Consider the following 11,230-nt stretch of genomic DNA (forward strand, 5'->3'; position numbering starts at 1 on the left):
GTTGTTCTCATTTACAAGATCACTAGAGCTTTTATGCTTTTCGCAATTTCAACAGATGCAGAGAATGTGTCAAGTCGTTGGGTTGCCGTTGAGTATTGACATGTTTCTGCTATTTGCATTTTGCGGGATAAATTTGCCTCTTGATGAACCTAGCTTAGAACATTCTTGTGGTCTTGAAAATGTAAAATCTTATGATGTAAAAAAAAAAAAAAAAAAAGATATGTTGACTTTAATGCATTTGAGTTTATTGGTCATGATTTTATGAACAAGATCGATTTGTTCAGAAAGCAGGAGAACTATCTAAAGGCATACCCTAAAAACTGTTGAATTCGCGACTCAATTCTTTCAAATTTCTATTTTCCTTTCAGGCTCCACCAGTTGCATCCCATAAGACTAGGTGTTTATTATTATTATTATTATTGTTTTAGTAGTTGTTTACTCAATAATGCTGCTTGATGATGATGACGATAATAATTAACAGTAAATGATGAGCGACTGTTTTTGAAACCATTGTGAGCAAAAATTCAATGAGAATTGCAAATCAAATGTTTTTTCTCATCTTGCCCATCAGAATAAAATGATTCACAAAAAGATTAAAATAGGTTTTGACCGCTTCTTGCCCGAGTGCTGCAGGAGCGAGTTATATCTTGGAATCATTCACTCTGCATTTTTCTTATAATTCCTTTCACTTTTTTTCTTTATTCACTTGTAATGAAAGATCAAAAAATAAAAAAAAATTTATAAAAAAACTTTTCTTACAGTGATTTTTTGTTTGTTCGACTATGAGTATTTGATTCTTGTCAAGAAACCAACTGTTTCTTGAGAATAATTTTATATCTTTATCGCATTTTGCAAGCCAGTATTCATTTTCCATTTTCACTTTCAAAAATAAATCACCCTTAGATAAGCAAATCAATACTGTTCTCTGATAAGCATGTACCATAAAAATGAATTCTCCTCTGATAATATAATGCAAAGATACAAGAAGCTCCAAAGCAGGGTGCACGATGATATTCCTTTGTCTGCTTAGTGCTTGACTAGGTCTCTATATTTTTGTCCTGAACGTTAACCTGAACCATGGTTTGGACCTTAGTTTTTGGGTTATCTAGAGGGTACCTCCAAGTGGCAACCATTTGAGCGTTGAAGAAAACTCTCGGTCATGTGTTGACCAAGTTAGAGAGAGAGAAAACACAAGACTCAGCAATTTCCAAAGTTCTTTGCATGTCTTTCCTTGAAGCAGTGTGTTATTGAAATAAATGATGATTTTATAACAGTTAAATGATCTTAGTGTTTAATTTGATTTATAATACAATTTACTACAGATTTAAAATTCTATTTTCTCTACTTAATTTTCTTGCAAACAGAAAAAGGTATAATTTGCTAATCCTCTTGACCATCACAAGCTAATGTGAGGACAAGCCAGTCAAGTCAATGCAAGAGAGAAAATTCTCCTTTGAGAGATAATTTGTCTACATTCGAAACCGTGAGTGCTGCAAGCTTACAAGCACAAAAAACAAGCAAATTCAAGGGAAGAAATAGGACCAACAATAATAACAAGTTTGTTGGTGTTAGGCAACGGCCTTCTGGGAGTTGGGTGGCCGAGATCAAAGGCACAACACAAAAGATAAGGATGTGGCTTGGCACTTTTGAGACTGCTGAAGAAGCTGCAAGAGCTTATGATGAAGCTGCCTGCCTTCTTCGCGGATCCAATACTCGTACCAACTTCATCACTCATGTCTCCTTGGATTCTCCTCTTGCTTCCAGGATTCGAAATCTCCTCAACAACAAGAAGGCAAGAAAAAAACAACAAAGGGAAGAAGAAAGTCTTGAAGTCTCTACCCCATCAAATAGTGCCCTCAGTACTAGCACTAGTATTAGTAGCAGCAGAAGCAACAGCAGCAGAAGTGAAACCAATACTCTTTCTAGTGAGATAATTAATGATACCCAGTTTTTTGATGATGTGTACAAGCCAGACATGAGCAACTGCAGAGAAGAATTTGAATTGGGATCTTCTTCTTCTGATCTTTCATGGAGTTTTGGACCTGGATTTGATCGGTTTTCATTTTCTCAGGAGGTGCTGGACTTCCAGGGGCAGAAACTGTTGCCTGAGACAAGTGACCTGGAGTTCACAGAATTTGATAGGATGAAAGTGGAAAGACAAATATCAGCATCTCTATGTGCCATGAATGGGGTGCAGGAGTGTATGGAAAGAGTCCATGATCCTATTGAAGCTTTCTGGGATCTCCCACCAATATTTTAATTACTCTAGTCTCTGTTTCTTTTGTTTAAGATTTGCTGCAAAGTTAGAAAGACAGATACCAGTTTGAAATCTTGTTGTCTAAATTTGTTTCTCCATGCTGTTTTGAAAATGTTAACAGCACAATTCACGGGAAGTCTAATCTAGTGATTCTGGAAGGTCTTCACAATCATCGATGAGTACAAAGTCTAAGCCATCATTATTAAAATATACATTTGTTCTCCATTGTTTAAATCGTTTATTTCGTAGAGTAATGGTTCAAACACTGACGACTCATTTTAAAAATATATCAAAATATATATATCTTTGGGGTTTAGATGTTATCTATGTTTCTAACATTGAAAAGCATGTTGCAACGTCTTAAAGCTCAAATGGGGAACTCTCTAATTTTCTTTTTTCCTTCCAAGAAGTGTTTCTGCAGTTCTTTTGGCAATTTTCAGATGAGTTTTCATTGTTGCTTTCAATTGTGATAACAGCACAAGATGTTAGAAAGAATTTTTTGAACTTAATAGAAAGTAGATTGCCTTGCCAGTTGTCAGAAGTTGAAGCTAGGTCATACTAGGATTTGAGGTTTAGGTGTATGGCCTCCTTTCTACCTGGCATAAAAAATAAGAACTCCTAAACACTTTCAAATGATATCATTGAAAAAAGATAATTATGCATTTTATTTGTTGCCTAAACGGATCATTTGTTTTCCTAATAGCTATTTTAAAGAGCAGATAGGTATATGGACATATAAACAAGCAACCTAACTCCAACTTTCTCAACAGATCCAAAACCTTGAAATAAAAAAGAGATATATCTTTAGCCACGCTCAATGCCTTCAGAAAATGATTGTGGCATCCTGGAGTGGAGCCTGGAGAAAACTTCTGCACAATTCTATTGACACAGCCTATATAGCACAGAAACACGGACATAGGAAAACGCAGAATGAACACAGGGAAATAAAATTTTGAAAAATATTGGAAACGAAAATGTGGGGAAATGTATAAATATAAAAAATATAAGGGTATATTTATATATGTTGAATAAAATAATACATAAATAAAATAAATATGTGAAATTAATTTAAAACTAATAAAGCTATTATATTGATAATTTAATCATGTTTAATTTATCATTTTTGATATTTTTCATTCATTTTTATTGTTAATATTAATCGTATTATTTTTAATTTAATTTGCTTAATTATTGAGAAAGAAATTTAAAATGAGTATAGTACAAGTATAGGACAATTGTTCTAAAACTTGTTATTTTATTAGAATCTATTATATTTTATTAAATTTTGGAGATAAAAAGAATAAGAAAACAAAAGAAATTAAAAAGAAAGAAACAAAGGACCAATACAAAACCAAGAAAGTATATGGCACCACCCTTCTCTATCTAACGTCTTCCTATCCTGTCAAAGTCCCCTACTCACTATGAACATCACCAAGACTCAGACCGCTCTTTCACACCAGCAAAGCAGCTAATCAATCCAGCAAGTTCAGGCATGAGATAATCAATCCCGCAAGCCCAGGCAAGAGAGAAGATGACTTTAGGTAGCTTAACGATGGGTTTTACGGGAAGGATTAACAAACACCAATAGGAAACTAGGAGCCATCTTCGACAATTGGAAACGCATTTCCAATGCAGAAACCCATATCCATCTTTTGATTTTTTCGGACACGGTCCCAAAACTGTCATAGGCATGTCCTGCCATTTCTGTCTCGGAAATGTTTTCGTGCTTCACAGGATACAACAATTACATTACCTTGAGGCTAAACCTAAAAAGACAAAACAGCATGACTTGTAAATGTCTCAGTACTGAGCTTTCTGAAATAGATTTTCCTCTCATCCTAGTCACCTGTAGCTTTTCCTGTGAGCAACAAGATTTTGTTACCCCAGAGAAGTTGCCATCAATGGATAATGGCAGTTCCTTGTAGTAATGGCATGGTGCAGTAGGCTTGGTTAATTTTCCTCACAACTAAATATCCTCCGAAGCATTATCAACTAAATTGTTTTGCCAACACAGAAGATTTATCGCTAGAAGATAAATACTATAGACTTGGAGAAACCGAGAGGGAGAGATTTTATTGGCATTCACTAGCCCTATTAAACAGGACTGAAATGATACAATTTCAAACCATGCTTCAAAAACACCATTAAGTACAGAGCTAAAACACAATAGACATACAATTCAGCAATCACTGACATGGATGATTCTCTTTACAATACATGGGCTGAAAAACAAGAGACAGGAAATAAAGGGCATACATCTGCTCATGACTCAGAGAAAGCCTATTTCAATAGTCTTCTCCTTCATCCTCATCTTCAGCACCTTCAGCACCGACTTCCTCATAATCTTTCTCAAGGGCAGCAAGATCTTCACGAGCTTCTGAAAATTCACCTTCCTCCATTCCTTCCCCCACATACCAGTGCACAAATGCTCGCTTGGCATACATGAGATCAAATTTGTGGTCAATTCGAGAGAAAACCTCAGCTACAGCTGTATTGTTGCTAATCATACAAACAGCACGCTGCACCCTAGCAAGATCACCTCCAGGTACTACTGTTGGTGGCTGGTAGTTGATACCGCACTTGAAACCAGTTGGGCACCTGAAAGTATGCATACAAAACATGATTCATTTTCAACAGAAAAAGAGAACGATGTGAAAATATATATATAGTGTTGATCATAATCCTACAACAGAAAATCATATGTTAAAACAATAAAAGAGAACCACAATATTTCAGCAAACAGGGAACACTAATCCTAGTGATGTGGAATCAGAGTTCCTTCCAAAGAAAACCAAGAATAACAGCATCTCATTGATCCTGAAGACAAGTTTGCATTCACTTGAGCTTTTCTACATTTGGTAAAATGATGTTCTGAACTAAGAAAGTCAAAAACAGAGGAATTCTCTCATATTTCAGCCAAAATCATTAATTGCAACTATGTATGCATACAGCAAATAAAAATATAATAAAATAACCAAATTCAGTGCTGTTTAGACACCAATCATCAACAACTTAGCCTTCAATAATTTTTGTTTTGTCGACTAGCATTGTAATTCTCAATTATAGTTTATAATATCTTTTACCGTTACTTTCAAAGCAAATAATTCCAATTATTGAACAAGTCCACCATGAATACCACAATGAAACAATCATTTGATAATTCCTATTACGGCAAAATCTTTTTAAAGTCCTATCAAGCTGGTGGAATTGTTTCCTATTTGCTAAGATGTGAATATAACCACTTAAATTTCATGCAAGGACGAAAGGCAGTTTCCAATTAAATGGCAAAGCCCAACTGGCACACCACTCAATAGAATGATGAGAACTTTGTTTCTTTCTTGAGCAGGAGGAGAGGGTCACAATATCAGTTAGCCCCACAAAAGATGCAGCATTGAAATACCAATGCAACATGCTATTACTAAGAAAACAAGTCTCATCTCAGCAGGGGGTGGAAAAATTCTGCTCGAAACTAATTCCAATAAATTAAGAACGCAGGATATCAACTCACCAGTCAACAAATTGAACTGTCCTCTTTGTCTTAATGGTAGAGACAGCAGCATTAACATCCTTTGGCACCACATCTCCACGATACATAAGACAACAAGCCATGTACTTCCCATGCCTTGGATCACATTTGGCCATCATACTTGAGGGCTCAAACACAGAACTTGTGATCTCAGGAACTGAAAGCTGCTCATGGTAAGCCTTTGCAGCTGAGATTACAGGAGCATAAGATGAAAGCATGAAATGGATGCGAGGATATGGCACAAGGTTAGTTTGGAACTCTGTAATATCCACATTAATGGCCCCATCAAATCTCAATGATGTGGTCAAAGAAGAGATAATCTGGGATATTAAGCGGTTCAAGTTGGTGTAAGTTGGCCTTTCAATATCTAATGATCTCCTGCAGATATCGTAGATAGCTTCATTGTCCAGAAGCACAGCCACATCTGTGTGTTCAAGGAGTGAATGAGTGGAGAGCACACTATTGTAAGGTTCCACGACAGCAGTAGAAACCTGCATTATTAGGAAAAAAGTTATGTGAGAGAGTTTCATAACATTAGTTCAAGCCCAGAGAGAAGCCTTTTGCCTAAGGTCATGAACTGAAATACCCACAATTTCAGTCTTCGTGTTGCAACCAAAGGCAACACAGGTTTGTAGATTATAATTTGAATAAATCAACCTTTACGTTACAATTTGAAGTTAAGATTTGCAGATTATTTGAATAAATTCCTTATGCTTACAAGCAAACTGGTTTATTTGTGATTGCAGCCATAACCTGGTGCATGAGATCAGCCACAAGAATAAATTTATGAATTATTTCTATCGTATACTTAGTAGACAAAGAACATTATAATTTAGCTTTCTTGTATTTCTTCTCATGGTCTTTAAGCATGTACCTGAGGAGAAGGATAGATGGTGAAGCCAAGTTTTGACTTCTTTCCATAATCTACTGACAAGCGTTCCAAAAGTAGTGAGCCCAAACCAGAACCAGTGCCACCACCAACAGCATTGAATACCAAAAATCCTTGCAAACCAGTGCAATTGTCAGCCAACTTCCTCACTCGGTCAAGGCATAGATCCACAATTTCCCTTCCCACTGCAATATTCAACACCAAGGAATCAAATTTTGTCTGTGTAAAAATAAGAATAAGAGTGCCATTTTATCATTGAAGTACAAATCCATCTACCTGTATAATGTCCTCTAGCAAAGTTATTAGCAGCATCTTCCTTGCCAGAAATAAGTTGCTCAGGGTGAAAAAGTTGTCTATAAGTCCCAGTTCTAACTTCATCAATCACAGTGGGTTCCAGATCAACAAATAGAGCTCTTGGCACATGCTTTCCAGAACCAGTCTCACTGAAGAAGGTATTGAAGGAATCATGTTCAACGCCTACTGAGGTGTCACTGCGGTAGAACATGAAAAACCTTTATCAGGTTAAAGCAAAGGAAGTAATAAAGCACGCATCATAAAGCACCCTCCATGAAATGGATCCTTCCTTATTGGTAGGCCCATAGAAAAATCTAATATAAAAATTGTGCACAACCATCCTGAAATATTGGATCCTCCAACCTTGAGATATACAATCCATAATTGATTTAATTTCTATGACAACATTGAAATCAACGGCCTCAAATAGCAAATGAAAAATTCTGCAGCTTCAAATTTGGTATTAGATTTTGATTTTCATATTCCTGAACTGCTCATAAAATCAGGGTATTTCAATTACACAAAATTCCTACCCAAGTAAACAGCCTAAAGCATTATTTCACCACAAGCATAAAAATTATCTCTTCAAACTGTTCAAATTGCATATTACAGAACTACCAAAAAAAAAAAGAAAAGCCAGAAAAAAAAAAAGAGCAAAACATCTTCAAACTTCAAACACATAAAATTCGTCCAGAAAATGGAAGAGAAAGCATTCCAAGAAATCATAATGATCCCATGGATCAAAATCATGATATAAAGCAAATTCCTAATAGTATATAAACCAAAAACTCAGAAAAGCGCAGAGAGAAGCACAATGATCCCTGATCCCCTTGAACTATAAGACAGATCATATAAAACATGCATTTCTACCATTTTCTTTTTCTACAAAAGAAGTGATCAGATTAATTATATAAAATATATAAAAGAAAGAAAGAATTCGACCTGGGCATCATTCCATCAGGCTGAATTCCATGTTCAAAGCAGTAGAGCTCCCAGCATGAATTCCCAACCTGAATACCTGCTTGTCCTATGTGCATGCTAATAACCTCCCTCATTTTCTTTTCTCTCTCTTCTCCTTCACACGCTCTCTCTCTCTAGTCAAACAAATGTGTATAGAACCTGCAATATGTCAGCTATATAGATATTCTCTCACTCTCTCTCACTCTTCCTCCCTCCACAAAGTTTTTAACTTCTTACGTGGGAGAAGATGAAAAAGAAGAACAGGAAGAAGAAAGAGACAGAGAGATTGAACGCTAGAGAGAGAGAGAGAGAGAGAGAGAGAGATAAAAATAGTTGAAATTAAATATTAAAAAAAAAACTGCCAATTATACTCAGAGATGGGGCCCACCACTTGGCGCCAACTGTGTGGTGGGCACTTTAACCCTGGCTTGGCTATTGTCGGTTTCCTTGGCCCCCACGTAAATGGCTGCTCTTCCCTCTGCCTCCTCCTTATTTTCAAAATTTTCTTTTAAAAATAAAAAATTTATATAATTATCTTCATTTTTGTTTTATTATATATTTTTAATTCAACAAAAATACAATAAACCAAATAATAAATATATTTCAGAGTGAGAGTAGACATTTTCTTCCTTCACTTTTTACATTTAAAATAAAAAAAATAATTGATTATTTTATTTTTTTATTAATTATTATATATTTTTAATGAAATTAATTGACAAAATTGGTCCAAAATATTGTTCTGGAAATTTACAAGGTAAATTGGAGGAAGATAATCTGTTTACATCAATTTTATTCCTTTTCTTCTTCACATTTTTATTTAAAAAAGTAGAGTTAAAAAATGATATTATTTGAAAAGTTTTGATCACATAAATTATAGAATTATATTTTTCTGTCCTCAAAATACAGATATAATAATTATATATATCTGGGACCAAAAGATGGATATTTTGAGAGTGGGGGTTGGGGAGATGCATGACAATGGAGCTTGAGAATCACAAGTAGAAGAAGTCATTGAGATAATGAAGAAGACATGATAATAGCTTGGAAAATGAAAGAGATGAGAACATTGGAGAGGGAACATTATCAAATTCAAGCCTCATTTTGTACCAATGATTGCTTGGAAAGTAGGGCACCATTTCCATTTCACTGAAGAAATTTTTATGAATTAATTATTTAATTTTCTTTAGTAGGAGAATTTGAAAGATAGGAATACGAACCAGAATCTGTCAAGTCAGTAATAGACTTTCAATCATTAAATTAAATTAGGCTAAACTAATTAATTAATTAATTATTAGTATATCCTTGTAAAACTAGTAATCATTTAAGCAAATGAGAGTTGTGGGTTAGGCTATCTGATCAATGATTTAAGCAACACCTAATGAATGTTGTCTTGTAGCTTTGTGTGTAATGAAGGAAAAGGGATTTGATTTAATCCAATAAGATATATATTCAAATGGACCAATCTATCCTTATGGGGTTAGCCCTAATCCATGCATTAATAAAAAAAGAAAAATACATCAATAAATTGGGATTCTACATATATATAAATTTATGATAGTAATTAGATTGATAAGTTTGGTATCTAATTAATCTTTGATAATCGTTGAATTGGTGAATTCTATATGTAGTATACGACCCACCAATTTAGCTTTTATTATGAATTTATGTATTCACTATTCTTTTTCTTTAAATTAATTTCATACCCAAGTAATTAATTGATCTCTTTTTTCCTCCTTTAGGAGGATTTTTTTTTAGGGATGATAATTTGCTAAATTGCTTCGTCTCTGTGGGGCTTAGACCTGGTGAAGGGTCTGCTCAGAATTATTGTTGTTTAAATTCAAAGCAAAATCAGAATTAGTCAAAATTGATTGATTCAGTTGAATAAATTTTCTTTTTTAGAAAAATAAAATTTTTGAAAAAAATTCAATTATCCCATGATGTTCTTGACCCAACCCATTTTGCATATGTTGTCCTTGGCCCATCCACGAATAAAGGAAAAAATAGGCAATCTTTCATATTTAACATTCACTACGGTCCTTGCTTCCCTCTGTTTCTGAATTCTCTTCCACCTTTTCACGGGTGTGCGCACATCTATAGCCACCCTGATACTCATGTAGCTCCTCCGACCACCAGCTTCACTGTTAGTGTCGTACTCAATAAAATCACCAACGAAATTCCCTAGCTGCTTGGCCAGTTGTTCAGACAAAATCAATAGGGAGGTCGTGTACTTGAACCCGGAAATCAGCTTTGAACAGCGGCACCTGTGAAGGAATTTCTCCCTCCTGTAGCCTATGTGTAATCAGTAAATGATTCCTGAAGGACCACGGGCTCCCATCTACTACTCTCTTCAGATCAACCAGGTGGAAAAACTTTCCTTCATGCAAACTCCTCTGCCCTGTCTCCCCAGATTGGCAATGGTGTTTGTCATGGCACCAAAGTTTATGGAACGACAACGATCTGTTAGAAAGCTACCCAATAGACAGAATTCATATGATGCCTTCTGAGCTGGTGCATCACCAGCCTCCAGAACCAGCTCATCCTCCTCTTCCTTAGTTAACGTTAATATCGCTAAAGCCTCATCCATGATCTAAGAAGGACGATCTAACACAAGAAACTTTGCTACAGTAGCAAGACAGGGAAACTTGTTACACGAGCAAGGCTTAAAATTATCATATAAACTATATAAATAATTTTGCTTATTAATAATTCTCTATTTAGGATAATGGAAAATTATTAAATACACGAGAGCAATGTCACTTAAACACAAATATTTAACTTTCCCTTGTTTAAAGAGAGTACACACAAGTATTCCACCGATATAGCAGAACCTGATTTCTAAACTCAAATCTTTAAATTTGGAAAAGGGATTGAATGTCTATGAAGATAAAGTGGTCGGTTAAGAGATAAAGTATTCGGATAAGACACTTGATGTTCGGACATGTTACAAAGTATTCGAATAAAATGATTGCTCGAATAAAAGATAAGTGTTCGATACAATTGGAAAGTATTTGGACAAAGAAAAACAATCAACTGTATCTTAAGCGTTGGCTATATGCTAAAAGTATGTTCTATATTCCCATCGGAAATTACACATTAAGTGGTATCTCCACAAAATATGAAGAAAAATAATTTGGTGTGAATTGGTAAAATTTTCATTAAAGCAGAAAGAGTAACGTTTTCAACTCCATAAATATGACTCAGAATAACAATAATCAAAATACGCATTTTTAATAATACAGATATTTCTTTCAATATTTGTTTTATTTATCGAGCATTTGTTGACTTGAGCGCCGGAGTAACCTTG

General features: G+C 34.9%; 2 protein-coding genes across 2 annotated transcripts; one reads left to right on the top strand and one right to left on the bottom strand.

Annotated features, from left to right (window-relative positions):
- Positions 1 to 55: 55 nt before the first annotated feature.
- On the top strand, positions 56 to 2,393 carry LOC110664558 (ethylene-responsive transcription factor ERN1). The gene is made up of 2 exons (XM_058142501.1): positions 56 to 170; positions 1,404 to 2,393. Exons 1-2 carry the CDS (start codon positions 56 to 58, stop codon positions 2,258 to 2,260), a joined length of 972 nt encoding a protein of 323 aa, XP_057998484.1. The 3' UTR covers positions 2,261 to 2,393.
- A 1,911-nt stretch (positions 2,394 to 4,304) lies between these two features.
- LOC110664573 (tubulin alpha-5 chain) lies at positions 4,305 to 8,258 on the bottom strand. Its single transcript, XM_021824295.2, has 5 exons — positions 7,909 to 8,258; positions 6,949 to 7,163; positions 6,658 to 6,857; positions 5,766 to 6,274; positions 4,305 to 4,855 (listed from the first exon to the last, which is right to left on the bottom strand). The coding sequence occupies exons 1-5, from the start codon at positions 8,019 to 8,021 to the stop codon at positions 4,543 to 4,545; spliced, it is 1,350 nt and encodes a 449-aa protein (XP_021679987.2). The 5' UTR covers positions 8,022 to 8,258; the 3' UTR covers positions 4,305 to 4,542.
- Positions 8,259 to 11,230: the final 2,972 nt, after the last annotated feature.

The sequence above is a fragment of the Hevea brasiliensis genome, unplaced genomic scaffold (genome assembly GCF_030052815.1).
Source record: "Hevea brasiliensis isolate MT/VB/25A 57/8 unplaced genomic scaffold, ASM3005281v1 Scaf5, whole genome shotgun sequence".
Classification (NCBI taxonomy): Eukaryota; Viridiplantae; Streptophyta; class Magnoliopsida; order Malpighiales; family Euphorbiaceae; genus Hevea; species Hevea brasiliensis.